Source organism: Labrus bergylta, chromosome 7 (genome assembly GCF_963930695.1).
Source record: "Labrus bergylta chromosome 7, fLabBer1.1, whole genome shotgun sequence".
NCBI classification, from domain to species: Eukaryota; Metazoa; Chordata; class Actinopteri; order Labriformes; family Labridae; genus Labrus; species Labrus bergylta.
Genome location: NC_089201.1, coordinates 32,313,167 through 32,340,517, shown reverse-complemented (window position 1 = coordinate 32,340,517; position 27,351 = coordinate 32,313,167). Strand labels below are relative to the sequence as shown.

Below are 27,351 nucleotides of genomic sequence, written 5' to 3'. Positions count from 1 at the left end.
TAGCAGTGATCAGACTGTTAGAGAAATAGTTTAACAAGTTAGAAAATACGCTGATCGGTCGGAAAGGGAAATCAAAACCATCCGCCGAGCGATCGGCTGAACTGTTAGATTGGCTCAACATTAGCTTAGCAGATGGAATCACCTAGCTTGGCTCTGTCTCCGAACTTCTAAGAATCTCGTGGTATCATTGAATACCTTCATCATTGAATATCAATACACATCCTGGAAGGAGGCGCCCTCCTGCACTCGCTCAATCCATGTCATCGATGTTCACTCGGTTAGTTTAATAAGAACATATCAACTTGCCAAAAAACAAAAAAAGCCAGCCAGCTGTTAAAGTGTGTCTTTATGGTCGACCCCTATAGAAGTCAAACCGTATCCTCACACTTCATCAACTTGTTTCTTTTTGGGAATCAAATGTAGTGCCTGCCAAGTGCTCATCTGTTAGCATGTGTGTAAATTCAAACATGATTATGTGTCTGTATTGTCAGACTTGTGTATCTAAGTGTATAATTACCAGAGATCAAGAGATGCTACGGTTGATACCCGATATCGTAAACCCTTGTCTTATTCAATTAGATTCTCAACCTCCATTTGAGAGCAGTTTGCATTCTCAGCTGTGAGGAGTCGTACACAGAGGCTCGTAAAAGCATTTACAGAGTTGGAACGGTGTGTGAGATCTCTGCAGCGATTACACAGGAACTTCTCGGGTCCACATCCTGTCCCACGACTCGGTTCGTCAGACCATCTCGTCTCCACTGTTTGGGTGTGCTCATGTAGCGCTAGGCTTTCAGGAATAAACTCTTGTCGAATTAATCATCAGCGAAATCCATGCCCAAGACATGAACATCCAATGCACTAAAAAATGTCCAAAGTTTTCCCCCCCCCCCATCAGCGTAATTTATTGGTTTGCAGTTTATGTTTACTCAAAAGGTTCAGAGTACAAATAAAAACCCCATTGAGCAACATTAAGTGTTTCTGTAAGCACTGATGATAATTACCTCTCATTCAGCTAATAGGATGTAATCATCATCAAGCTGGCTGGCAATGATGCACACAAAAAATAATTACAAAATTGCATCATGGAAAGGGTTTAAGAGGAAGAGGATTGTAGGGTCGAATAAACAACAAATCAATATTGTAAGACATGACATACTGCTACTCTGCTGAACAAGAGAAGAATTGTTTGCAGAGGCTTTCTTGGAGCAGATGACTCCCATGACACTCAGAAACTTCACAGCTTTGCTTTAATGCATCAGTTTTCATGCGAGAGCGGGGAGGACTCACTTAAAATGTACCCCACTATATTATCTTTGACATAGTGAGCTCAATATGTCACACACAGGGGCCATCATCTGATCTTAAGGGTATTAACTACTGCTGACCTCAAAGTTTGATGAATAGTAACCCTTAAATAATCAGCACTGACTGGCTGCCCAGCACCATGCTGGAGGTCCAGAGAGCAGAGCAGACAAGCAGGATTTAAGTGATGGGAAGATCCCTGAACAATCAAGAGCATCTTAAATTCTCCGCAGGCTTTGCTTGCTGCCATGGCTTCAGGAAAAAAAAGGGGAAGAAAAAAGATAAATCTTTGGCTGATGCTGTAATGCTTTCAGTAATGGATCCAGTACATGGAGAGGAAAGGCAGAAAAATGAACAACAGCAGCAGCTTGATGCAGAAAACATTCATGACTGCAAGTCTGAAAGACAATAACAAACTGCATAAACACTTAGCTACAAAACCCTGCTCTGTGCTTCTCTGACCATTACAAAATGTAGGTTTTCTCCTTTCATTTCACATGAAAGTATTTAAGAACGACTAAAAGATTACTTAACAGTAAATTCTCATCTTCATTCGTTGTGTTTGCAAAGTTTTGTTTCTCCTGAAAATCTGCCTCCACAAGGCACATATTTTGCGCAGGCTGGTATTGATTTCCAGGCTCACAGGAGGTCTCAGTAAAACTCAGCTGTTCATCGGACGATGCTATGAGTCACTCGCTTCATGTGCATGTGTGTGTTGGTGTCGGAGGATTTTTTTTTTTCTGCTACACCCTTACAGCAAATAAAGTAAATTCGAATCACCCACAGCAACATGATATCCTCTTTTTTTTTGTGCTTTCCGAAAAGGCAAATGTGGTTCCTATCACTCTCAAAGAATGCCTCCTCTTCCTCTTTTGTTTTCAGATGTGACAAAAAAAAAACAGGGAACGCAGGGAAATGTTAAAAGAAACATTTGGGCTTTGGAGTGGCTGGAACTTCCTCCCGGGTTCACAGCCGCCAACAACATCTGCATCTGCCAACACTGGACAGATGTCCAGGCAGAAACAATATCTCCGGGTGGGTAGGTGGTGTGGAGGAAAGTGGAATGGAAGGGGATAAATCCTGGCTGCGACTTGGCTGTAAATGTGCCCAAAGACACTGGGATGCTCTAACTGTTGTTTTTTAATGTAGACGGGTTAAAACCGAAAAAGCAAGACACTGGCCTTCACACTTTTCACTGCAGCCATCAATTCTTGGCTACACAGGCTTTTCTTTTATTAGAAGACTGTTCAGATTTATATGGAAGCCCTACATTGACATGCATCCACACACTGGATTTACTTACAAAGATCTCCACTTGTCATATGCCCAGAATAGCAAAAGCACAAAACAAACATAGAAATATGGTCTGGCCTACCACAGTTATGTTATTTGTTTTGTTTTGTTCCCAAAACCGCCAGAAAATGATCCAGTTATCACGAGAAAATAAGCTTTGTTATCTCGACGTAAGAAAAATAAGTTAAGATCCATGAAAATCAACAGACATTAACAAGCCATCACTGGGAAACCAGCATTGTTAACCCAAGTTAACGGGATAAATATGTCCACGTAGCCCTTCTGTAGATTTCAGCTTGGCCCAAGCTTATATATGATTGAACTATAAAAGTGGAGAAGTGACAAAAATGTCAGAAGCTGAGGTAAGACCTTAAAAAAAAAAAAAAAAAATTCTATGATTTGTGATTTCTCTTATTTGTAAGTTACTGTTCAGTGTTTCCACAAGTGAGAATCTCCTTACACACAACCTTTAAATTATTGTCCTGCTTGACCCCTGACCTTGTAGCCTGGCCCACTGCTTCCCATCTCCACCCACACACCCGGGTCCTTTCCAAATATCCACAGTTCAGTAGGCAGTACTTTTCAGTAAGGAGTTTCAGTATACTGAACCCTCGTGGTCATTTTTTGGGTCCACCTCAGTAGACTGAACATTTCAGTACGGATACTAACTTCCTGGTTTCATGCAGTATGGATCGGATGCGTGCTTTCAGGAAATTAATTGTATTTTACCCACAATGCTGTGCGAAATAAAACGTGAATCGTCACGTGTGCCTCCAAATCAAAACAAAACAAACGAGCGTGGATTAATTGAATACATTTTTAATCTAGAGTTAAAGTCCCGACTGAAATCACTACTTTAAATTAACAACAGAAAATAAAACAAATATCTGCATTATTATAAAACCTTTCCCCCTCTATTTAAATAATGAGTTCACTATTTAAATAATGATTTCACTATTTAAAAGTGTCTTTATTGGTTTATTTTATATTCTGTATATTACTGTCTTTCATTTGTTCTTTATGTACTGTATGTTATTTAGTTATTTAATCTTTTACTTGATTTACATTGTGATATTGTTTTTTGTTTACCTGACTGTATATAAGCATTACTCTTCTTGAATAAAGATAAAAATAAAATAAAAAATAAAAAAACGGGTGAATGCGGCCGGTTCGGGAAACGTAAATGACATCACTTCCTTACTGAATGAATCAGACGAAGTAGGAACAAATATCTGAATAGTAGATAGTAAACAGTATACAGCAGATAGTAGGTACTGTTTACTGACAGATTGAGTAGGTACTTGGCAATTCGGATGCTCACCCTGACACTGTTTCTAAACCAGAGCTCAACACCTGTATCCAATCAAACCCTCCCTTGCATCCTTTGCTCTGAAAACTCCCACCAGCAGACTGGGAGTCGATTCAGACGAGGCTCGGAGAAGTTTTAATGACTAAAAAACAGCTTGACTTGAATCCTGATCCAGAACCAGCAAATCAAAGGGGAACTGATGACAAAAATAACAGCTGTAATTAAAAGTCAGGGCCCCTTAAAAAAATGAAATGGAAGAAAACTCAACTGAAAGTTCTCTCTGATCCCTCAAGAACAAATCCAAACTTGGCCTCCTTAATTGTCGAAGGTGTATTTATGGTGTCTGTAAATTTAATGGTTTAAGATGATGACTTTATTATGTTTTTAATTATCCAATTTAGTCAAGGGAGTCTGAGGAGATGATACACACAGGTTGTAAAACACAATAATAATAATAAAATACCACAATGCATGAAACACAACCCCAATGTGTCATTACTTTATATTATTTATTTAGAATAGACATATGCACTATCATAAATGCAAATCCCTTCCTAAATCAAATCTTTTTTTTTCCCCAAAAAACTCAGCTGACTCATCTTTTTCTGTGTTTAGTTCTGCATTTTAAATATTCAAAACAAAAGAAAATGCTTCAGCGAGTGGCTCTAAAGACCTGGGGCCGTATTCACGAAGCCTCCTAAGTATTAAGAGTTGCTCCTAGTGACAAAATTCTGAGAAAATTCTTGGAATCAGGACATTTCTTAAGGATTTCCCCTTAAAGTTGAGACTAGATCCTTGTAAAGATGAAAGTTATTCACAAAGCATCTTAGCCCTTAAAAGAGCTCCTCAGGTGTCAAACTGTGAGGAGGAGTGAGGAGGACTTTTAACAGGATGAAGAGTTTCTCAAGCTGAGGAGGAAATGGAGAAATGTTCTGCATGTTCTACATGAAGAATATTATTGAATCATAGCATAGGCTTGAAAGGTCTGCACAAAATGATTTAACATGTAAGACATGCATCTTGAGTTTCTCTACATGTGCTCACCTCCACAGGTTCATCCTATGTCTTACAAATGATCACACAAACGCTAATGTCATAGTGTTTATAATTACATAATGTCTGACTAGATTCTATGATTTACCTTTTATTCTCCATTTTGTTGGATCAACCAATCACAGCTTCTGAAAAAATGTGTCATACCTAGCAACGGGGTCAACCACGCCCTCTCAATCAGATAAAAGTTTCTGTCTCTTCCTTGTTCAGAGTTGCTCTGAGATCTAAATCCCTCCTAGGCGAGCTCTCTGAGAGGATTCTCAGAATGTTTGTGAATACGGGTCCTGACATTTCCAAATGACCTAACACTGACCTCGAAAGGGAGCAGCCAAACTTCAACAAATCTACCTGGAAGAGGACTCAGTGGGCCCTCAACATGAATGCAAACAAACACCTCTGACAACTGTAGGCAAGAAGCCAACTGTTTTACTTGAAGCCTTAAGTCACCTGTCAGTTCATATCAAAGTGTGGAACACTTGAGTCTTAAACTCACTGAGGCATCACATCTATCAGAACCATTTCTCCATTTATGTCCAGTAAAAATGTAGTCTCAAACATTGCACGTTAGCATCATTTTTTATTTTATGCTATATGCTATTTGGCCATCTTTCAAACAAAACAACAGCCTTCACCATTCCCCTACTGCAGGCATATAAATGAGACAGAAACAGCCAACAGATGAGCCATCAGGTCTGTTAATCACATAATGCTTACTCAGACTATGACTACACGGTTAGTCAGATACCTTGATTCATTTGTTTACGTGACAGAAAATATGACTTTGGCCTGGTCAAAATCACCCCAGAGTCCATGTAAACAAACGTGTGCCATGAGAAACTGCTGTCACTGTCAGAGGGAAATGTTGAAACCAAGGGATGATGAAAAGACGTCGGCGTGGGAATGGTGAGAAGAGCTCCACCGAGCCTGTGCTGATGCTGAGTCATACTGTGATGCATCTGACACATCTGGTCCCTCTTACTCTGCCCACAAAGACAAAAGACAACACTGCTGGGGGTACCCTCCTGTGCACTGCTCCAAAATGCTAAGTAACAAACACATACACACACATATCTAAGGATTCCCCAATCTGCGACCCTTTATCTCCAGGCCAAAATGCCACAAGGACACACAGCATACCACTTCTCCTTTGAAACACAATCCACCACTAGACCTATAAATCCTACACTGCTTACATACATCCCACTTACGCTAAACATCGGTCGTAAAACATCTTGTTTGTATCTTTTCATCTCCTTTTACCCTCCCTTCATGCTGTGAATCACAGGAATCCCAAAACCCCGTACACACAAGAACATTCCTGAGCAGAGAGAAAAAAAAGAGGGGACAACGGAGGAGCTCGGGACACGAGCCAGCTGTTTGATTCCAGCATAAATCACACCCTGATTCTGTGAGATCGACCCTACAGATTGTTGAGGCATCTGCTTTGTATGAAGGAACGACAAGTCACGTGATACTGGAGCAGCGTACATTCACTGAAGGGTCTGTCGTCCCTGGTCGATACACACAACTTTTACATCAGCGCTTGAAGTGCAACATGAGTTCAGAGAGGGAGGAGGAGGAGGGGGAGGAGCTGAGGGCAAAAAAAAACATTAATTCATCTGTTTCCTCTTCATCTCTTCTTTATGACCTCACTTCATTCCCTTATGTTTCCCTCATTTGCCCCCCCAAATATTTCACAAAATGTACAGCCCATACTTTGCCTGGTTGTGTTTTAACAGGGCCTAGGAGCAGTTTTTTTCTTGAGGACCAGTGTAAAGCTTGTCTCTGTTCTGTGACCCATTTCCCATAATGACCGTGAATAATGCCACTTGGGACAGTCAAACAGATGCACTGCAACATGTGCTGACAGAAAGTAATGGCAGAAGTTCAGCCAGGGTGAGGAAAGGAGATGGGGGGACTGGGTTCAGACTCTTGACAATCGCAGATTAAGACCCCCGGTGGGCGTCAATCAGGTCTGTGAGGAGGACATGACGCAGGGAGATGACAGGATCAGATCATTTGAAAAAGTAAATGGCTGTCTCTTGAGATGCGTCGATTTCTCACCCTGGTTTTACAGCTTACATAAGACAATGATCTGAATGCTATGAGCTCACCGAACAGTGCATTTCCTTCCTTTTTATATGCACATCACATTTTTTTGGTTTTGCACAAATATGCACTTTAACATATATATCTTTGATTACACAGCTCTGGATAACCCTCTATATTGTTATTACACATTTACCACTGTCATCACTGTTTCTACAAACTTACATCTCTCACCTCCAGAAAGTATTTTTACATTCAGTTGACAAGCCTGAATAAATGTTGTATTTCATTTTATTTTTTAAACCAGTAGGAATGTTAAGTTAAAGCCTTGATGTATAAATCTCTTCTTATTCTTAAGTGCTTATTTATATATCTATTCTTATATTGTTTTATTTGCTCTGATAACCTGCTGCTGTAATATCACAATTTACCAGTTTGGGATCAATAAAGTCATTCTATTCTATTCTATTCTATAAAAGAGTGACACTTAAAAAAGCATGGTCAAAGCCATCTGAGCTAACGGAGGCCACTACTCCTTTTATTTTTTTCCCTATGGCACCTAGTTGAGCATGTTTGTTTAAAAGAGTGTTTTCTTTTGTTCACTTCACGGCTCAACTGGTCTCAGTTTTCAATCATAAATGGAACAAAACATCTTTTCCAGACAGTCTCCTGTTTTTGGCTTTCCTCTCTCTATCCTTTTTTCCTCTCCTCCTCATCAGCCGCTCCTTTCATCTTCCAGTTCTCCATTTGGTCTGCATCAGTGCTGGGTAAGATCACAGCTCAGAAAGAGGAGGGGCACAAGATAGCAGGCTATGACAGACAGGGAGTGCAGTAAAAGTAAAAGTTATTTTATAGTTTCAAGGGTCCGCCTTCTCCTCAGTCCTAAGAGGGATTTTATTGGCCCACAGAGAATATTGGATTCATTTTTGTTCAGACTTTCGGCTGGCACAGTTAAGCTTAGATCAGGGCTAAACTGGCATGGACTGATTCGGAAGCAGATGCAAAAAAATATCTGAAGCTAAATAAACATATTCAAATAGTGCAAGACAAGCTGGACAAACAGATGAATAGTGAAATCTGTGAGGCACGTTGTGATGCAGTCAGGTGACAATAACGAGCATAATGACTTAACACAGGGTGGAAAGAAGGATGAGTCTACAGCCTGCTCATCACTTTACCACAGCAAGTCTTCTCACTTCAAAGACAACTCCATTTATTTTGTCAGTAAAGTTGGAGCAGGTGGTTGCCCCCTTTTCATTTCACAAGACCCTCAAATTCTCTCTCATATGTCTTATTCAAATAATCCCAATATGGAGCTACTTCTGTTGTGCAGCAGAAAGGGAAACATGCTAACAGCTAGTTAACTTGCTGACAGACATTACTGACTCTACCTTGAGACATTTTTTTTAAATAACAAATGTATTGATTTGCAGATTTAATAACCAGACATGGATGGATATATCTTTTAGCAGTGGTGACCACACAGCACTGATTGCTCCCATCATTATCAGGTCTTAATGCTAAATGTTTTAAATCTTTAGCCAGGAATAGAATTCATGAGGAAAATGCTAACAACAAAAAAGAGCATAGCAAAAGTAGTAAGTATAAAAAACACTGAGCAAGACACCTCATAAAACAGTTCACACAACTCCAATCCCCACCCAAAACTAAGATCCCAAAAGAACGATGGGAGCCAGGCCACTTCAGAATCTCCACTTTGATCATGAATCTCAACGGGAAAAGCGAATGTGCAGACAGCCACAGAATGGTGTGCAGTTGTTAAGAGTCTCTGATGGAGGCTAATGCAGCCAATATTCCACCTGGGGGTGTACACTTCTGACAGCCCGTGTGACCTGAAGTGATTGGATGAGGCAGGTGGCCTTTAAAAGACAGGTGTAAGCAGCTACAGCTACACAGCACAGGGAAGATTAAAACGAAAAAACAACAAGGAGAGTGAGACTGAGAGGACGGGAAAACAGCCCGGGGGATAGAACAAAAATGATGAATTGCGTATGCTAGGTTACACTAACACAACCTCAGCAATACTCTGCCAGATTACAAAAACATCATACGTAGCCTATTTAATCTAAGCCTCTCTGTAAACACACAAATTACACATTTTTAAGAAAAGTCAGAAATAAGTCTGACCTGTGTTATATTTGTCCAAGGCTCTTAAAATCTAGTCCAAGATACATTACACTCATCATGATAAAGACATAATATTTCATTTGTCTGCAAGCATATCTGGTAATAGTGATTTATCTAAGAATAAGTGCTATCACTTATATGTTTCCCTTCAAGTCTCCTTGTGTTCTATCTGGGATTCATCAGATTTAGGAGCTGACCCAGCTCTGCTCCCAGAGGCTATGAGAACAGACAAGTGAGGAGAACCTACCACTGTCATGTGTAGTACAACTGCATGTGTGTGAAAAGCTTGACCTGCAACATGACGGTTAAAGAATAAGTCACAGTATGTTTGATTTGGCAGAGCACTTATATCATTTTACTGAACCAAACAAAGCATGAGCTAAAAAGAAAGGAAAAATAAAAAAGATTTTTATTGGACTAGGCTCCCAGACACTGCCATGGGAATAGAGGCCTTTGTGAAGTTCTTTGTTCTTAAGTCCTGCAGTGCTTTGGTGACGTTCTTCAAAGAACCAGTGCCTATACATCCCGTGATGTATTCTCAATTACAGCTTTTTTTTAAGCATGTTGTGTACCGCATAACTTGTACCCTACAGACATAACAAATCTGAGGGAAAATCTCTACCAACTGCTTTGAATAAAAGTTGCAAAATGTGCGTTGTGGTGCAAAATCTAAACCAAAAGCTGCCCGACACTTCTTCCAAGATCCCAGTGAGAGACAGAGAGGAATGCTGCAGTCAGGCTCAGCATGCAGGTCACCCGAGGACACAAGCATGAGTGTGTGTTTATGAGTGTGTGAGAGAGAAGGAGCATGAGGATGTGTGGTGACTACCTCAATCAATTGGAAACACACACAGAGCCCAACAACCCATAAAACAATACAAACAACAACAAAAAAGCTCATATAAAGCAGATGCATTCACACATTATAAATGTGCAAGTACATAGATAGCCAATGGCGCCGTGAACGTATGAGGGAATCGGATGACTGAGGTCTTAATCAGACCATTAAATGGAGAACTTAGCAGCCGAAAGTACATTGTTCCAGGCTGTGGGTGGCTTGTAACTCATCCATCTGCCCATATTCTAACATATGTGTAACATATGAAGGCTGAGTTTTAAAGCGTAGCGTTAAAGGTCCCTAGAAAGCAAAAGTATTGTAATCACATTACTACTTACTGCACTGGAACAAAAACAGGCGCTACCATACTGAGTGAACAAATAGGTAGTTACTTCCATCACATTCTCAATCCTCTAAAGTCTTTTCATTGGCATAACGTCGATGGAAAAAACGACTTTGCCGTATTCAGACTTCAGTTCATGCCAGAAACGTATGAGTTATGAGTAGAGTGAACATGACTGAGCCAACTGAGAGGCAAATACAACTCAGAAAGTTTAAATTTATAGCCATAGACGACATTTTTGAATATTTTTACTACGACCCTTGGAAGTAAGATGCAATGTCTTTGAGAAACTTTACTGGGGCTTTAAAAACAAGAGGCTGTGTTGGATGGGTACGATGTCTACGGTACAGCTGACGAGATGATGAATTATGATCCGACAAGAATGGTTCGAATAGTGGTTCCAAACATTTGGTTGTTTATCAGTAGGCCAAAACATGGCACAATTTACGGCACTGTGAGAATGGCAAATCATGTATATGTCTCATGGTGGTAATTAATCCTCCTTCATTTACTTCCCAAGTGCCTGGTAAACAGAAGCATGGCACAACTTATCAAATAATCTTCCAGAAATGTGCTCTTAGAGAACGCCATTTCTCGAGTGCTGATGATGATGGTGCATTGTTTTGCAACAGATGTTGAGAAAAGTACAACTTTCTTACAAGTTTCTGTGCTGGATAACTCTTTTTTTGGCAACCCAACTGCACTCACACATTGGCCACTTGGTACATAGAACAAGCTAAACAAAAGAGGAGGTCATTTTCTGCCAGTGCTTATGTCTGATTGTTGTATGTTTACTTGCTTTTGTTTACATTGGTGGTTATCATATTTGGTGACTAAGAGACAAGAACCAGCATGAATTGAAGCAGACTTCAGAAGTAAGGTCATGAGTATCATTCCTAATGAAGCCATTCTGTTTTTTGTTAAGACAGGTGTTTTATGAAACAGCCAATAAGAGAGATTTTCACAAAACAGTGTAGCTCTCGAGACAGGCAGCGTGAGACAGTACTTCCTTCCCTAAAGCCTTGCTGCTAGCTGAACACGATGAACTCATGAATGTGTAATTATTATGTGTTGGTCTTCAGGCGTCCATATGTGGCCTTCAATGGTCATACACATGCTGGCTCTCCTTTGATCCAGACTCACTTGGATCTCAGAGAAAAGAAAGGAGAAACAGGAAGGGCCCTCCATCCAAAACATCCCAGACAGAGATGGAGGAAGGAGAGGGATAAACAAAGACATGGACACTGGGCGGAAACACAGGAAAGTATCCATTTATGTGCGTTTACAGCAGTGTGGGTGTATGTTTCTAATTAGTTTAGATTTTTTTGCAGGCAATAGAATGTTAGATTATAACATTTTGAAATTGCAAACATTTGTATGTTTGTTTTGGTTTGTGTCAGACTTATCATGACCTCATCATCTTGATGTTACTCTTTTGTCTTGTAATTCTTTTTTTATTTGGTCCTTTAAATGTTTGTTTTGTTTCTGCAACATTTTTACTTTCCTACGCATGTCTGTGGCCTCAGTACTAATTTCCTGCTTATATTTTGATAATTTCTTAATTTGAATAATGCTTGTGTTGAACTGCATCTTCCAAATTAAGAAAATATTTGCCAGAAGCACTGTTATTAGACATGTCAATACCACACAATGATACCGCAATATAGGAAAGGAATGATGTTTTTCGCAAGTCACAAAATAAACATTGTCGTATCTCACAAGTCTTGTGACTGCATCCAAGATGACTCACATCATCCATTGTGGTAATGTGCTACTTTGTCCATACATTTCAATTGACACACACTGAGAACCAACCGCAAAAAAAAAAACAATCTTGCAGATTTTTCTTTCTGAGTTGGTCCTTTCTCACTGTTCCACTAATAAATGGTTGGAGGAACGCAGTAGAGCAGCAGCAAAGCTAGTATAGAAGAAGAAGACTGCTAGCTATTAAATATATTTGTGAACAATGCTGGATCATTTTAAATACTTGAAAATTGGTTTTGTTTATGCCTTAGGAGAAAGCCTTTACATTGGAAAATAATTCAACACATATGTTGCAGCTCAAAAGGTTGAGAAACACTGAATGTACTGTAAACATAACTTCTGTTTGTTTACAGGAAGATGCAGCTGGACATTTTCAAATGCCTTATTATACCAAAAATATATACAGTAAGTTATATTTTCTGCCTCACTAGACAGTGATCTTGTATTTCTTATGGCTCTTTCCCACAACCTGCCTGAGCAGCGCTTTTTGTTGGCCTTGTACTGCCATGGTGTTTGTAAGGCTGTGTGTCAGGATGAGCACTGCTGTTTAGCCTTGTCTTTACATATTAAGAGTTTGCCCCATAAATAATCTGAAACTGTAGTAAAGGTTGAAATATTCACATGTGAGCAGTGTCTAAGTGGTGAGAGGTGAATGTAGCGTTAATAAAAGGAAGCATTTATCAATCTTAATATTTTTCACGTAATATTCCCAACATCAGGACAGCTACACTCACAGTGACACAATCATGGAAGGTAAGAACGTGACCTCCCCTTACAAAGATGACACCAGGTGTTTTTAGAGATATAGTACAATCACTGTCCATACAGCAAAAACTCCTGAGTGTTGTATCCATGAGACATTAGACACATAGTGAACGTTGTGCTTTTTTTTCTTACATAAAACTACTCTAATTCAGACCCTTTAAGAATTGATGCGAATGTATGGTTGATTGATTGATTTCTTATTGTATTCTAACTCATATTTAATTTACTCAGAATGTGTTCTTACCTGTCCATCCTGTCCAACATGTACCTGGTGGATCTGAAGGTTTCCCTGAAATAGAGAAGTGAGATGTCATGTCAAAGTCCTGATGCCAAATCATCCAATAGCAGCTCTTTAACAACTTTAACCACAAAACGTAAAGATACCATACAGGTGCATGTTGCTAATGTCCTTGCTTTCCCATCTGCCATAACCTGTACTGAGTTGACGGTGATAAGATCTGAACTGTCACAAGAACATTGTTTAGCCAATGAACAATGTTGCAGAGTGACAGAGTTGATATCTGCATGTCGAAATGGTCTACACAGGAATTACAGCATGTTGGGTTTGGCAGAGAAGTGTTTGCAAATGATGACATAAGAGTGCAAAATCGGATGTAATGTCAGCTTTTCTGCCATTTCTGGCAACACTGATACTGCTGTAAAGAAAAACAGAAACTGGTCCAGGCAGGAATAAGCCTAATCACTGTCTCATCAAGATAAAATGACCATCAGAAAGGATCTGAACACCCACAGTGATGTTAACAAGACCACAAAAGAGAGGACATCATATGAGCCATATTTAGCCAACCCCAGGCTTCAGCTGTGTTCTCTTGCTAATTTTATTTCATGTATATACCAAGCGCTGGCTGCGCTGCCATATGGCCAGAGAGCAGTGTAATCTCTCAAACAGCTCATTTCCTTTTCAAGCACGCACAAACCCATGTCTTTGAAGAAAGGGGCCGGATCCTAATGAAAACATATTCCATGAGTGGCAGTTGAGAGATTTGGGATTTTGTTGCTAAGCTTTGAACTCCAAAAAAACAAACAATATCAAGCAATAGGAAGGAGAGAGGAGAAGAAAATCTGGGCTCAGCCACAAAGAGCAGGAAAGACTTTAAAGCTTTTCTGCCTCCAATTCACTCCGTCTCTCTCACTCAATGGTGCACTTCTTCTTCTTGAGTGTCATTTAGCACAACTGAATAGGAAATGAGGAAAAACACTTGGTCAAGGTGTCAACTGCTTTTTGCACAAATGTCATGCATGTGTGGAACATAGCATTTACAGTATGCAATTACATGTGTACGTGTGTACACAGACTGGCTCCTCAGAATAAATCTTTATCCCACATCCATGAAGAGTCACTAACAATGACGCTTAAGTGGAAATTCCTCTGCAGCAGTCAGTGTGGCGCAAACTCAGGTTTTGTTTTCAGCTGGCAGGCTAGTGCTGTGTGTGCATAGGTGCATACAGAGTGCATGCCTGCTGAGGGACAAGAGACATCTGGGCATTTTATGCAAACAAAGAGCATAACCCCATGCATAAGCAGGCGGATATATAAACATTAACATGCTCAACACAGAACATCTGTTTTTGCTAAAAAAATTCACTGATGACTTAAATGTTGTCAGGTATTACTCGGGTAGGTTATGCTTCACTGGGATTGCCAATAACATGGACCAACACAAACATACAGAGCTCAAAGGACATATCAATGTTTTAAGAGTCTAACTCAATATATTTGACAGATGAAAAATTTGAGTTTAAAATGTTTCTTCCCTTTTCTTCTTTCATATGTAGATTCACTTACAGTCACAAAAATTGGGAGTCAGCCAATTAAAACGTTATAGCTAAATTTATGTAGTTCTCAAAACGTGTATTCACGGTGAAAACTCTTCCTGTCCCAGGGCGATCGAGCGTTTGTTGAATTTATATGCTGCCACATATTTCATATTTCTCATGGCCAGTCAAATATTGCAAGTCATCAGCTTGCAAGAAGTTGACCAAATAGAAAACCGGACTTTCCAAAGAAACAAACTGAATCTCCCACACTTAAGTATTTATTCTTCTTCCCCCCAAAAAAAACAAGCATGAGTTCACTGTAACAGTTATATTCTTGTTTGGAGACTAATTCTCCTGACTGACATGTTTGCAAAGAAATGTAATACACCAAGAAGAATGATTCAAGAAAAGGAGCGGCTCTTTTCTCCCCTTAAAAACACACACACACACACACACACACACACACACACACACACACACACACACACACACACACACACACACACACACACACACACACACACACACACACACACACACACACACACACACACACACACACACACACACACACACACACACACACACACACACACACACACACACACACACACACACACACACACACTTGCCTCACTGTCCTGTGTGATCTGCACCTCCTCTCCTTGAGGCACCTGGGCAATGTGCAGCTGTCCTTGTGGAATCTGAGAGGAAGAGATGAAGGATGAGAGACAGTCGGACATAATATTTAAAAAACCATGAAATTGGCAAAACCGTGTTTTTCACTAAACCTCTGACACTATTTTCAAGTACTTCGACATCTACATATAAAGGATGTTTCATACATTTTTCAGCCAAACAATTGTCAGACACAATGGTTGCAGAACTGAACCATACACAGTAAGTATACTTGATGCCATGCTCTTTGCTGTATTAGCAGCACTCATAAATTTGAGGCTCAGCTGTAACCTCTAATAGCCTGCAGAGTGTCGAGAGGGTAATAACTGCACAGCAAGCTCCTGACAATCATCGGTCTCTCCCTGTCCTCCACCTTCTGCAGAACTTCTCATCCTGCCTGTCCACCCTCTTTCTATTATATCTTCCAGTCACCTATCATCAGGACCTCCAAACCCATGCATCATGTAGGAATCTTTTAACAGCAGTAAAACGCTATGCTGTAAATTATGAGGCAGCTTGTATCAGTGTCATTACATACAGTGGGTGTACCTCCCAGCAGAATGAAAATGACTTCTCTAATGCTCACTTAGTATAATCAAATCATGTGTTGTAATTACAATCACATATTAAAGTTGTTTACTGTCACACTGCTATTTACAACAACAAAAAATCATTTGTAGTGCTACAGAGAGAAAATCTAATTGACTTCCCCCATGAAAACCCATTCATTGTCTCACAGCTTGTGTGTGTCTTTCATTGGCTGATTGAATGCACAGAATGTAAAGGAGCTACTCTCAGTTTAAGTCAGAAGACCTCAATTAAAAAAAACATATACTTGACACTTGTGTATTATTTTACTTTGTTCATTTATGTATTCATGTATGTCTTTGCTCAGCACATAAATGCAAAACAGAGGTGTTGACTTATAGTGAGAGGACATGACAAGGCCCAACAATATCTCGATGGGTCCCTGACGTATTCAGTAAAATGTGTATTCTGGGTGGTTTCAGAGCACATGGAAGAGTAAATATGAGACCCAGCATCTTCCTTTTTGATTGCCAGCCAATACCAAAGTATTGGTCCTGATTATGACCTTTGGTCTTGGTGGATGTATGAGGTCATCCAATCCCAGAAATATCATAAAAGAGAGCTTATTGAGCATGTAGAGGTAGAGGATAAAGGGATGATGAAGACTCTTGCTGTTAGACAGTAAATGACATTTGCTGCTTGTAAAGAGAAAGATTGAATTGCTGACACTCACCACCTGAACTTGTCCGTCCTCGCCAATGCGGTGGAACTGGACCTGCTGGTTGGCGAGTGTGTAATGCAAAGTCTGCGGGGTGGTGGTCTCAATGTGGCCTGTTTCTTCTGCGACGCCCCCCTCTGGTTAGAAAGACAATGCAGGATGGTCATTGATGTGCTCGTGTTCACAATGGGAAGTAAGTCAGGGATAAAGTTCAAGTCAATCCAGCACACATAAGAAATAGATATTAAATCTCTAACACACAGACACACAAACAAATAACCACCCACTCATGTTCATGTAAGGAGCCTCAGCAACCTCTCAAAAAAAAATAAAGAAACACTGGCTAATTCCCAGACCATCTGCTGGATGATGCTGTGTTTATACTTTATCAAATGCCTAAATACACAACAAGGTCTCTCCAACTCGTCATCAACACACACTCATGGTCTAGCAGCCAAACACAAACTCCAGGCTTCAGTCAAAACACACACAATCCTACGAGCAGCCTTTTTTTTCATTGCTTTATCATGTTGTATATTGTGTAACTCATGGCTGTCTCCTTGTTGTGCTGCTGTCAGTATATGACTACAAATAGTACAGTTTTTTTTTGTCAAGCACACTTCACAGGTCACAAAATTAACAAAATCTCCTGAAAAAAAAAGGTGCAGTTTTTTAAAAAAAAAAGACCAATTACTTTAAAAAAAATAATAATTTCTAAACTTATTAATCCCTGAGGTAAATTCTGGTTTACACTCTGTTACTTTAGAGACATGCCTCTCACACACATGGGCCTGAATCACACACATGCACAAACAGGACCTGTGGACATGCATTAGTGGAGATATGTCAGAGTGGGGCTGCTATGCAGGGAGCGCACCAGAGTGGTTGGGTGGTCCTTGCTAAAGGGCACCTAGGCAGAACCTCTCCAGTTACCAGACCAACTTCCATATATTTGTCGCATCGGGACTTGAACGGGCGACCCTCCGTTTTCCAACCCATGTCCATACGGACTGAGCTACTGCCGCCCCATTAAAGATTACCTTTCAGAGGTTAACCGTGCAGAGAATGGCAGTTGGACTTTGTTCATACATATACAGCACACGTCACACACAGCTCAAACGGTCTGTTTTGTGTTATGTTTCTTTGAAGACTAAGGCCGTCTCCAAGCTTTCGTTGCTACTCTTTTATACTATTATGTAAACTCCTACTTGAAGAAGTATAGCCAGGTGGCTTTGTAGAACTACAGTTTTAGTTTGAGCTCTACTTACTGGTCTGTTGACAAAAAGTGGTTATAAACAGCAGAAGAATTGCCTCTTTCCGGTCCCTTAACATGTTATCTGATTAAGGAAGGAAGGATTGTTTTGGTACGCATCTTTGCATTGTGCATGGACTATCTGAGCTTGTATTTGCGTTGTACACTCTGGGGTGTGTGTGGCCTGAAAAGGCACGGCCTGACAATCCATCCCTGGTGTGTGCACACAGGATATTTGGGTTTCCCCAACAGTTTGACTTCTCCCTGGTCAGAGGTGAGAGGTGATGGCTCACAGGGAGGGAAGGACAGACGGCATTGTGTGCAGATTACAACCATCTGTAGAATTACACACTGTATGTGCATTTGGGTTCAGGTCTTAAAATAGCTTTTATATAAGGGATTTAAAAACAAAAACTGACATGTCAGACTGGGCGAGTGTGTCTGATAAACATTTACTTGGTCATTTTCCTGAAAAAAACCTAATAAAGGAGGAACTGAAAAGCAAAAGCCGAGATTTTTAATCATTCATCTCTCTTTGAGAAAAGTAGCCAATCAACGTGATTAAAAGAATCCCATGTCAATTGAGAACTTCCTCTGAGTTTGCAGGAGAGAAAAAACAAACAATCTCCTCCTTCAAAACGGTTTGAGCACCAGTACAAAGTCTCATATGTTATATATATATTCTGTACATACATAATTATATATATATATATATATATATATATATACTGTACATATATTCTAGTTTTATTTAAACTTTTGGTTCTTAATTGCACTGTACGTTGTTACTCTTATCTTCTATACTATTTTTTATTTTTGCATTGTTAAGGAGAGCTTGGAACACAAACATTTAATTGCCAGCTATGACTGCTTTGCCTGTTATGTTGTGCATTTGACTAATAAAGATAACTTGAACTTGAACTTGAACTCATCTTAACATTGAAAAACAAAAATGAGCTCCACATTAATTAAATAAAGAGTGGTGGTGGCCCATCAGACACAGCAGATGCACCTTGATTCCCAGCACTGAACACCTTGTTTGATTAGCAACAAGCAGATTAGGAACAGACGCAGAAACATAGCAACGTTATCATCTGATCTGTCATATGAAAGGTGAAAGAGTTGGAATTGGTTTTCTCAAAGCCATACAGATCAATTTAAACATGCACACTCCCTAAGCATTTCACAAGAAATGTGTTTAAGGTTTCAAAGTGCTTTGATTTTTTTAAACAAAAATTCACAAAAGTGCAGGATTTGGCTTTTGTATTCAAAATTGATCCAGTTTTTAACTTGTTTCACTCATTGTCAGTTACTACTTTACTTGTTATTTGCAACACTTGACCTACATAGACAAATGCATGCCTTTCAGCCATCTAACAATAAACTGAACTTTACCTGAAGATGAACGAGGTGTGCGTTTGGAGAAGCTCTTGACAGCCAAACTTTGGCCGCGCTGTTTACGTCTCCAGGCAGTGCGACACTTGGAGTCTATGCTTTGCTTGATGCGGTACCAGTCTGACTCAGTGATGGCAAATTTGTGAAACAAGTGACCTGTGGAGAAACAGAGGGGGCAAAGGTTATCACATACTTAATCAAATGTCAGTAATCAAATACTGATGGCTTAAACATGAAAAGGTCTATCATATCACCAAGACGCATCCTCAGGTTGTCTTTCTTTTTAGTGTTTTAATGAGCCTTTTGCCTTGGATATATTCCCTGATGTGCTTTGCCTGCTCATGTCAGTCTCAAAAGTGCCAAACAGTGTTTCAACAACAATGGAGGGAAAACTTATAGAGTAGGCGCAATAAATGTCCACTGCATGTTTTGTAGGCAAAATATTATTGTAGGTAATTTTTTTGTATGAATAAATTATGTATGCAGTAAACATATTAGTACTCTTAATCCTGAAATCCAGGGCACCATGAAATCTGTTTGAATTTTCCATTTTTTGTAATTGGTCATTGCTTGTATTCTTGCAGGTCCAGTTAATCGTATGCAGACAAAACTTAAAGAAAAGTTGCTTCCATAAATCACAGAAGGTTTGGATATTGTTCTGCTCTAAACTAAGAGCTTAGCGTCGCATTTCTTGACTTCTCAGATGGCATGTTCACCATGTTCTGTCCCTGTGGGGGAGACTAGACCCGCCTTAGGTGGAAACAAGTAATAATAATAATAATAATAATAATAATAATAATAATAATAATAATAATAATAATAATGCATTCGATTTTTAGTACTCAAAGAAGCTTAACAAAGAATAACAACAAAACAAAACGGTGAAAACAAAACAACAAACACAAAATGTAATAGAAGGAGGATGAGAATAGAGTCTGTTAGTGGTTGTAGGCGATGTTCAAGAGTTGAGTTTTAGGGATTTCTTGAATGTAGTGATTGAGGGAGTCTCTGGTGTTTTTTGGGAGTGAGTTCGAGAGGGTGGAAGCAGAAATGGAGATGGCCCAGTCCCCCAGGACCGATGGTTGGTCCTGGGGGAGTGTGCCGGTAGAGGAGCTCAGATAGGTAGAGGGGAGCCAGGTTATGGAGGGCTTTACAGGTGATGATGACCAGTTTGAAGTGGATACGCTGGGGGATGGGGAGCAAGTGGAGGTTATGAAGTACAGGGGTGATGTGGTCACGGCTACGGGAGTGTGTGAGAAGATGAGCAGTGGAGTTCTGGATATATTGTCGTGTGAAGTCACACACAGACAGGCTGACAGGAGAGCTGCAGCGGCCAAAATACGGTAGAGACTCTCAACATAGTTTTAATCTGTTCATTAAGGTCAGGCGCTTTAAAAAACACTTTACTTACAATGGTACACAAAACCCAGATTTTTGTAAATGGCACCCACATTTCAGCAAATTCCATGATATTCTGCATTTTAGTTTTAATTCCATTTTCCTAGTCAAATTTTTTGATTCTGTCCATGCATAGGGCCCCAAGTAAATGCCAACTGTGATCTTTAAATAAAGCAGCAGACAATGTCACTACAATATATCGAAGCTAGTCATTCTGTAATTCATGTACAATGAAGGAAACAACTGTCTGACTGCGATTACGTCATGAAATTTAATCACAGGTTTATAAAAGTGTCACTTCACTTTTTGAGTTTAGTTCTGTGCAGGTGATACTGGATGCAGCTGCAGGAACTGCCTACCTCACTGTAATGGACTGTTCAAAGGAGGTGAGTGGACTTGACAGCTTATTCCTACATACATTTAAAAAAGCAGATACAGCCTCTGGAGAGAAAAATAAGATGGTGAGAAAGCTAAGGGGTATCTGGGGATGAAGGTGAACTGCAGCCCTTTCATACGTGATGGGTCATGTACAAGCAGGCAGAGCAGTTGCTCCTTCATTCATTTTCATTTTTTTTCTGGAAAGGCAGTATGAGTCACCCAAAAGTCACCTGGCCCTGCTCCAGCTTCTGCATACCTCGATGTCAGGGCAAATCTGCATTTAACCGCACACACCCACATCACTCAGAGGAAATACAGGTAACCAAGTACACAAACAGTTTTGTATCTCCTGCAGGGGGCGCAAGCTGCACTCTGAAGGAAAAGCTACAGCTAATAAAGCCTCTCCTTGTGCTTCAATATTAACCTAATACACAGAGTTTATAACCAAATAACTTTTTTTATCAGTCTGTCTGCAGCCATAAACCTGACTTTGCTTTATCAGGAATCAAACAGTTTGCCGGATTGAGAGTGACTCCATTAGGACCTTTGTAGCAGACATGTGCTTGTCGTTTAGAGTCTGGCATGTTGTAAAATGTGCTGCACATTTCTGCATGTGTGCAATGATGAATGCATGTTGTTGTAACCCCGCCTTGGGAACACAGACTGCAGTCTATTTCTGTGTTCAATTTGATGCTGCTTCGTAATCAAAAAGGGATGAAATGTGGGAAGGTCTCAGAGAGTTCATTTGTTGCTTTAAGGGGGGCACACATTTAAAACGTGGCTGAGTGAAATGTATTAATTTTAACTTTCAACAATCAGGTACTAATCATAAACTAAACTAGATTTTCTAAACTGCATGTGTGTCATTGGTCAATGAGGTAATAACAGACTGGAAACAGCAACACCAGTTTTGACAGGAGCATGTTCTAAATGTATTTCCAAGCCTTTGTGGCTTCTGTCAGTACTCTAAAGATGCTGCTTTATCTGGTTGAAGGGGAGATACTGTTAACCATCAGGTCTTCCTCCACGTTATTCAAGAACTTCTCACAATGTGAAGCAGCTGGCATGGAATCAACAACACTTGGCAACATGAGATGCACAGAGACTCACAGCGAATGCCGTAGATCATGAGCGGGTCCAGCTGCTTCTTGCCATGTTTGCCCTGGCCAGAAAGGTTTGACATGGCCTGGATCTCCCGATGAAACAGGTAGTCCAACAGCGTCAGGGCCATTTTCTCAGCTGTGCGACAGTTTGAGGTGATGTGAATCATGTCAGCCGGAGACACTGGGCAGCGGACTCGCATCTCTGGGTTGTTCTCATCTCCTAACCAGGTGCCTGCTGGGTAATCCTCTATAGGAATTATAGAGGGGAACAGTTACTCAAACAATTACACAAAACTGTCTTTAGGCAAACCTGAAACCTGTTTAAAATTGTGTTATCTGGGAAGTTATTTAATTCTAATGAGTCTTCCTTGACCGAAGGAAACAAAACGATCCACACAAAAAAAGAAGAGGTTTGTATTCATTCACAGGTTGACAACACTGACATAAAGAGACAGAGATGCTCATGTTATACAACAGCGCACTCATGTGGCTGTAAAGGCAATAGGCATATTATGGGCAAACTTGTCTTATTGTTACCGCACAATATGTGGTTTGGCTGTTTTCTCACAGCGTATGTTAGATGTTAGGTTAACCACATAAACAAACGGACAAACAAAGCATGGGACACGCTCTGAACCCCACATGGTACCATCTAGCTTATGCTGACTAACACAGTTTTAATATGGTAACCCACAGCTGCAAATAAATGAATAATAGTTTGTCTTTGAAGATAACCATGAGCTGCGTAAATCCAATTAAAAAAACCTAATCAAAAATTTACTAAATTAACAACAATGGTGACCTCATTTAAGTTTACAGGATTAGAAATTAACCATTTTATTTCAGGCTCAGCCAGAACAATAAACAAAATCACTGAAAATCTAAAAATACCTATCAATGAAGCCCGAGGCAAAACCAAAATGACATGAACATGACACATCAGCACAGTTTGCTTGCCATTCAATATGGAGACCATCTGAAAGAGTCACTTAAGCCAAAATAACTTAACCCAATCTCATCTAAAATGTCATTGTTTTGAAGTACAATGGCTCAGGGCGTTAAGGAGGTCATCAGATTATCAAATCTGAGAGGAAAACAAAAAAAGTTTATCCATCTGGAGGCCTGACCAAAATTCAAGTTTAACCCTTTTCAGTCGTCCATTACAACGTTGAAAAACTGACACATGCCCTGTGCATCTTATTGCAACACCTTTTTGTTTTTTTGTGAGGTGGGTAACTCAACTCTGATGGTTTTATGGAGTCATTCCAAACCAATAATCTGATCAACAGCCTCAATCAAGCAAAGGAAGGGTTTGCTTGTGAAGAAGCCGGTCAAAAGAGCATAAATTCTTATTTCTATCCCCTGACAGATAATAATAAATTAATAATCATCATACCCTCTGAATTCAGTGTGATGAGCGTGACATTTGGCGTGTTGGAATTTCCACCATTGGAAACAGAGTCACTGGCCTCGGAGCCACTCTCTTGGTCTTCCTGGCTTTCCTCAGGACCAGGAACCTTTACTAAGATTGTGTTCTGTCGCCTCCTTGCCACCGTGCTGAAATGAAACAGGGATACGTTTTCAGCAGGACCAACACACTCAAAAAACATGGCAGTGGTCATATGAATAATTCAAATTTTGTATCATCTATTTCCTATAACAAGAGCTGGAGAAGCCAATAAATTCTACGGTTTTGTCAAAGAAATAAAAAACTCCAAGTATGGTTTAAAAGGCACAATGCGCGCACCCCATGTATGGAGGCTGTGGTCCTCCAAGCGGGCCGCCCAGGTTCCTTTCTTGCATGTCATTCCCTACTCTCTCTCCCTGATTTACATCTCTATCCACTGTCCTATCTCTCCATTCAAAGGCACAAAAAGCCCAAAAATAAATCTTAGAAAAAAATGGGATGGGAAGGATTTGTATAGTATAAAAATTAGCCACTTACTTGCTGAGTAGGTTCTCCAGAGGAGTGTCTTCTTGGATAGTGCCCTTCGGGTTTTCACTGCTCACTATTACATTTGTTTGAGGAACAACACTAAAGGAGAAGTTAAACACATTTGTTAATTATCACATGTTAGCACGCTTTGGCCACTCTAATATATGTTTTCACCTATAATTTACCTCCTTCATTAATCCTAAACCTGAATTTGGACCATTTCTAATGAGTGCAAAAAGTGATGCTGGTTGGCGATCACTTACCATCGCACTTTGTTCCAAGTTTGAGTGGCCCCCTGAGGAGACCCTGCAACCATAGGGACCTGGATAGGACTTTTTGCACAGTTTCCGTCCAAGGGCCTTGCATGTTGTGTCCAGAGCCTGTAACTTTGACTCAATTCCTTCTAGTCTCTGAGTGATTGATGCAGTGAATGAAACCAACAGATTCTAGGAATAGAAATAACAAACATGTGTGATTTATCCTGAAAAGTCCCAAAATGTATGAATCATTTTTCCACTGATTTAAGTACATTAAAATGGATGAGCTTTGGAGAGTGGATGTTTCACCAAGCTGGTACCTTAATAAAAGATATGTCTTGGCAATTGTTGTTATTCTCCTGGCTGCTGCTTAATTTCCTCCTTTTCTTCTGAGGCCTTTCTTCATCATCATCATGATTTTCCAGCATTTCTGACAAGAGACAAATACATGATCAAAACAACTTTCTGACAGCACAGACTGAAGGAAGCTCCTGTTCATATAACTGATAAGAAAACGTAGAACATTTATAAGTTGTTATATTGTACCACAGGAATCTTACCTGTTTGGGCATCCTGGTTGAAGTCCTCTACTGTTATCTGCACAATATCATCCAACTCTTGTTCAGACATTATTCACAACTGAAAAAGTGATAATAGAAAACCTTAGTTAACTTAGCACAATAATATTTACACACATGCTGCCATGAAGCAGAATATCTTAAAGCAGTTTCCTATGAATTCCAGTAGTGTGTGCACATATTATGACTAGTTTGTCAAACAACAACCCTTGTTAATTTTTTAAACCAGAGGTCTATTTTATATCAGCTTTACATACACAACTAGAGACCGTGTATTGGACTTATCATTACCAAAAAGCAGTTGTTCACACAGCTGTACTGTGAATATAACCATCCTTTGAAGACAAGGACGGGAGACTAAAGCTCACATTATATACGTATGTACTTCTGGTACGATGCAACAAGTGTCGACAGGATGTGGGAAACAGTTTAGTTACAGAGGCAGCATAACTGCTTTAAGGAAATGTTAACCATCCTCAAAACTATTGAGAAAAAATTCAATACATAAATAATATGATAAATAATTTTCATTATCACATTTTCGATCACAAATGATCTCATTATAGTGGAGTTATGCAGATGAACTGCTTGATGCTAAAACACTTAATATTTGACTCCCTCTGGTCTTCAGGTCCACATTCCTTTTCATGTTAGTTAGTATGCTGACTAAATGAACACTACAACATTACCCAACCCTTAGCTGCACTACAACTTGACATATAATTGCATTTGCAAAATGGAATAGTATGGCAGTTACTTGGTTTGTTGTCTACACTTTGTAAGAGTACTTTGACATTTTTTTAGCATTTTATTTTCATGTACTAAGTATACATAACTGTACAGCAGGGATGGGCAACTGGCGGCCCCCATTAACCCTCAACGTGGCCCTCAGGTCAATTTTTACACATCAATTAATTGGAAACATGAAGAAAACATGAAGAAATCTGCCATGAAATCATGAAAACCAGAAATATGTCCATGATAATATTTGATCCCTGGTATGTGTTGAGTTATATTTGAGACATAATTGACTGTAATTATTTTTGTATCCTACAATTTGGCCCTCTGGCAGTGAGAAGTAAATGAATGTGGCCCCTTGCTGTGATCAAAGTTGATCATCCCTGCTGTACAGACTTCAAAAAGTTGGTAAACAGAAAACGTATTTATTAATATGCATCAATCCATCGAAATGTCTTGATTAATGTCTGTTGGTTCTATGTAACATTTTAATTAATAAATGCAAACATGCATTTTCAGCTTTATATGTTGATCTCCTTATCGTGCAGGATGAAATCACCACCAAGAAACATCTTTAATTCAAAGAAACGTGTTTGAGAAAGGCAGCTTTCACACTCTTCAGTAATGATATTTATGGAAGCCCATTTCCGCCAGTAAAAAAATAAATTATAAAGTCTCATAATTTCAACTTCTTAGCTCATTATTTTGACTTTTTATCTAATTATTATGACTTTTTATCTTATTATTTTGACTTTTTATCTCATAATTATGACTTTTTATCTCTTAATTTTGACTTTTTATCTCATTATTTCGACTTTATTATTTTCATTTTTATGTTTTTAACTGGCAGAATTGGGCTTCCACAGTTATTTCAGCGGAGACAATTCTTTAAGTTGGTTTAAAATGTTATAGACAGTATAACTGGGGGGTCGCAGCTCATAGACTATAACTGGGGGGTCGCAGCTCATAGACTATAACTGGGGGGTCGCAGCTCATAGACTATAACTGGGGGGTCACAGCTTATAGACTATAACTGGGGGGTCGCAGCTCATAGACTATAACTGGGGGGTCGCAGCTCATAGACAGTATAACTGGGGGGTCACAGCTTATAGACTATAACTGGGGGGTCGCACCTTAGACAGTATAACTGGGGGGTCGCAGCTCATAGACTATAACTGGGGGGTCGCACCTTAGACAGTATAACTGGGGGGTCGCAGCTCATAGACTATAACTGGGGGGTCGCAGCTCTTAGACAGTATAACTGGGGGGTCGCGGCTCATAGACTATAACTGGGGGGTCGCAGCTCTTAGACAGTATAACTGGGGGGTCGCAGCTCATAGACAGTATAACTGGGGGGTCGCAGCTCATAGACAGTATAACTGGGGGGTCACAGCTTATAGACTATAACTGGGGGGTCGCACCTTAGACAGTATAACTGGGGGGTCGCAGCTCATAGACTATAACTGGGGGGTCGCAGCTCTTAGACAGTATAACTGGGGGGTCGCGGCTCATAGACTATAACTGGGGGGTCGCAGCTCTTAGACAGTATAACTGGGGGGTCGCAGCTCATAGACAGTATAACTGGGGGGTCGCAGCTCATAGACAGTATAACTGGGGGGTCGCACCTTAGACAGTATAACTGGGGGGTCGCAGTTTAGACAGTATAACTGGGGGGTCGCACCTTAGACAGTATAACTGGGGGGTCGCAGTTTAGACAGTATAACTGGGGGGTCACAGGTTAGACAGTAT

General features: G+C 40.0%; 1 protein-coding gene across 1 annotated transcript in view; it reads right to left on the bottom strand.

Moving 5' to 3' along the window:
* The window catches only part of banp (BTG3 associated nuclear protein), a 36,298-nt gene that overhangs the window by 6,937 nt on the left and 2,010 nt on the right, over positions 1-27,351 (bottom strand). Inside the window, 11 exon segments of the mRNA XM_020658508.3 lie at positions 13,109-13,153; positions 15,276-15,347; positions 16,583-16,704; positions 19,215-19,370; positions 22,101-22,340; positions 23,490-23,650; positions 24,039-24,128; positions 24,293-24,370; positions 24,372-24,475; positions 24,607-24,716; positions 24,847-24,925. Of these exon segments, the coding sequence (XP_020514164.2) occupies positions 13,109-13,153; positions 15,276-15,347; positions 16,583-16,704; positions 19,215-19,370; positions 22,101-22,340; positions 23,490-23,650; positions 24,039-24,128; positions 24,293-24,370; positions 24,372-24,475; positions 24,607-24,716; positions 24,847-24,916 (1,248 nt within the window). The 5' untranslated portion in view covers positions 24,917-24,925.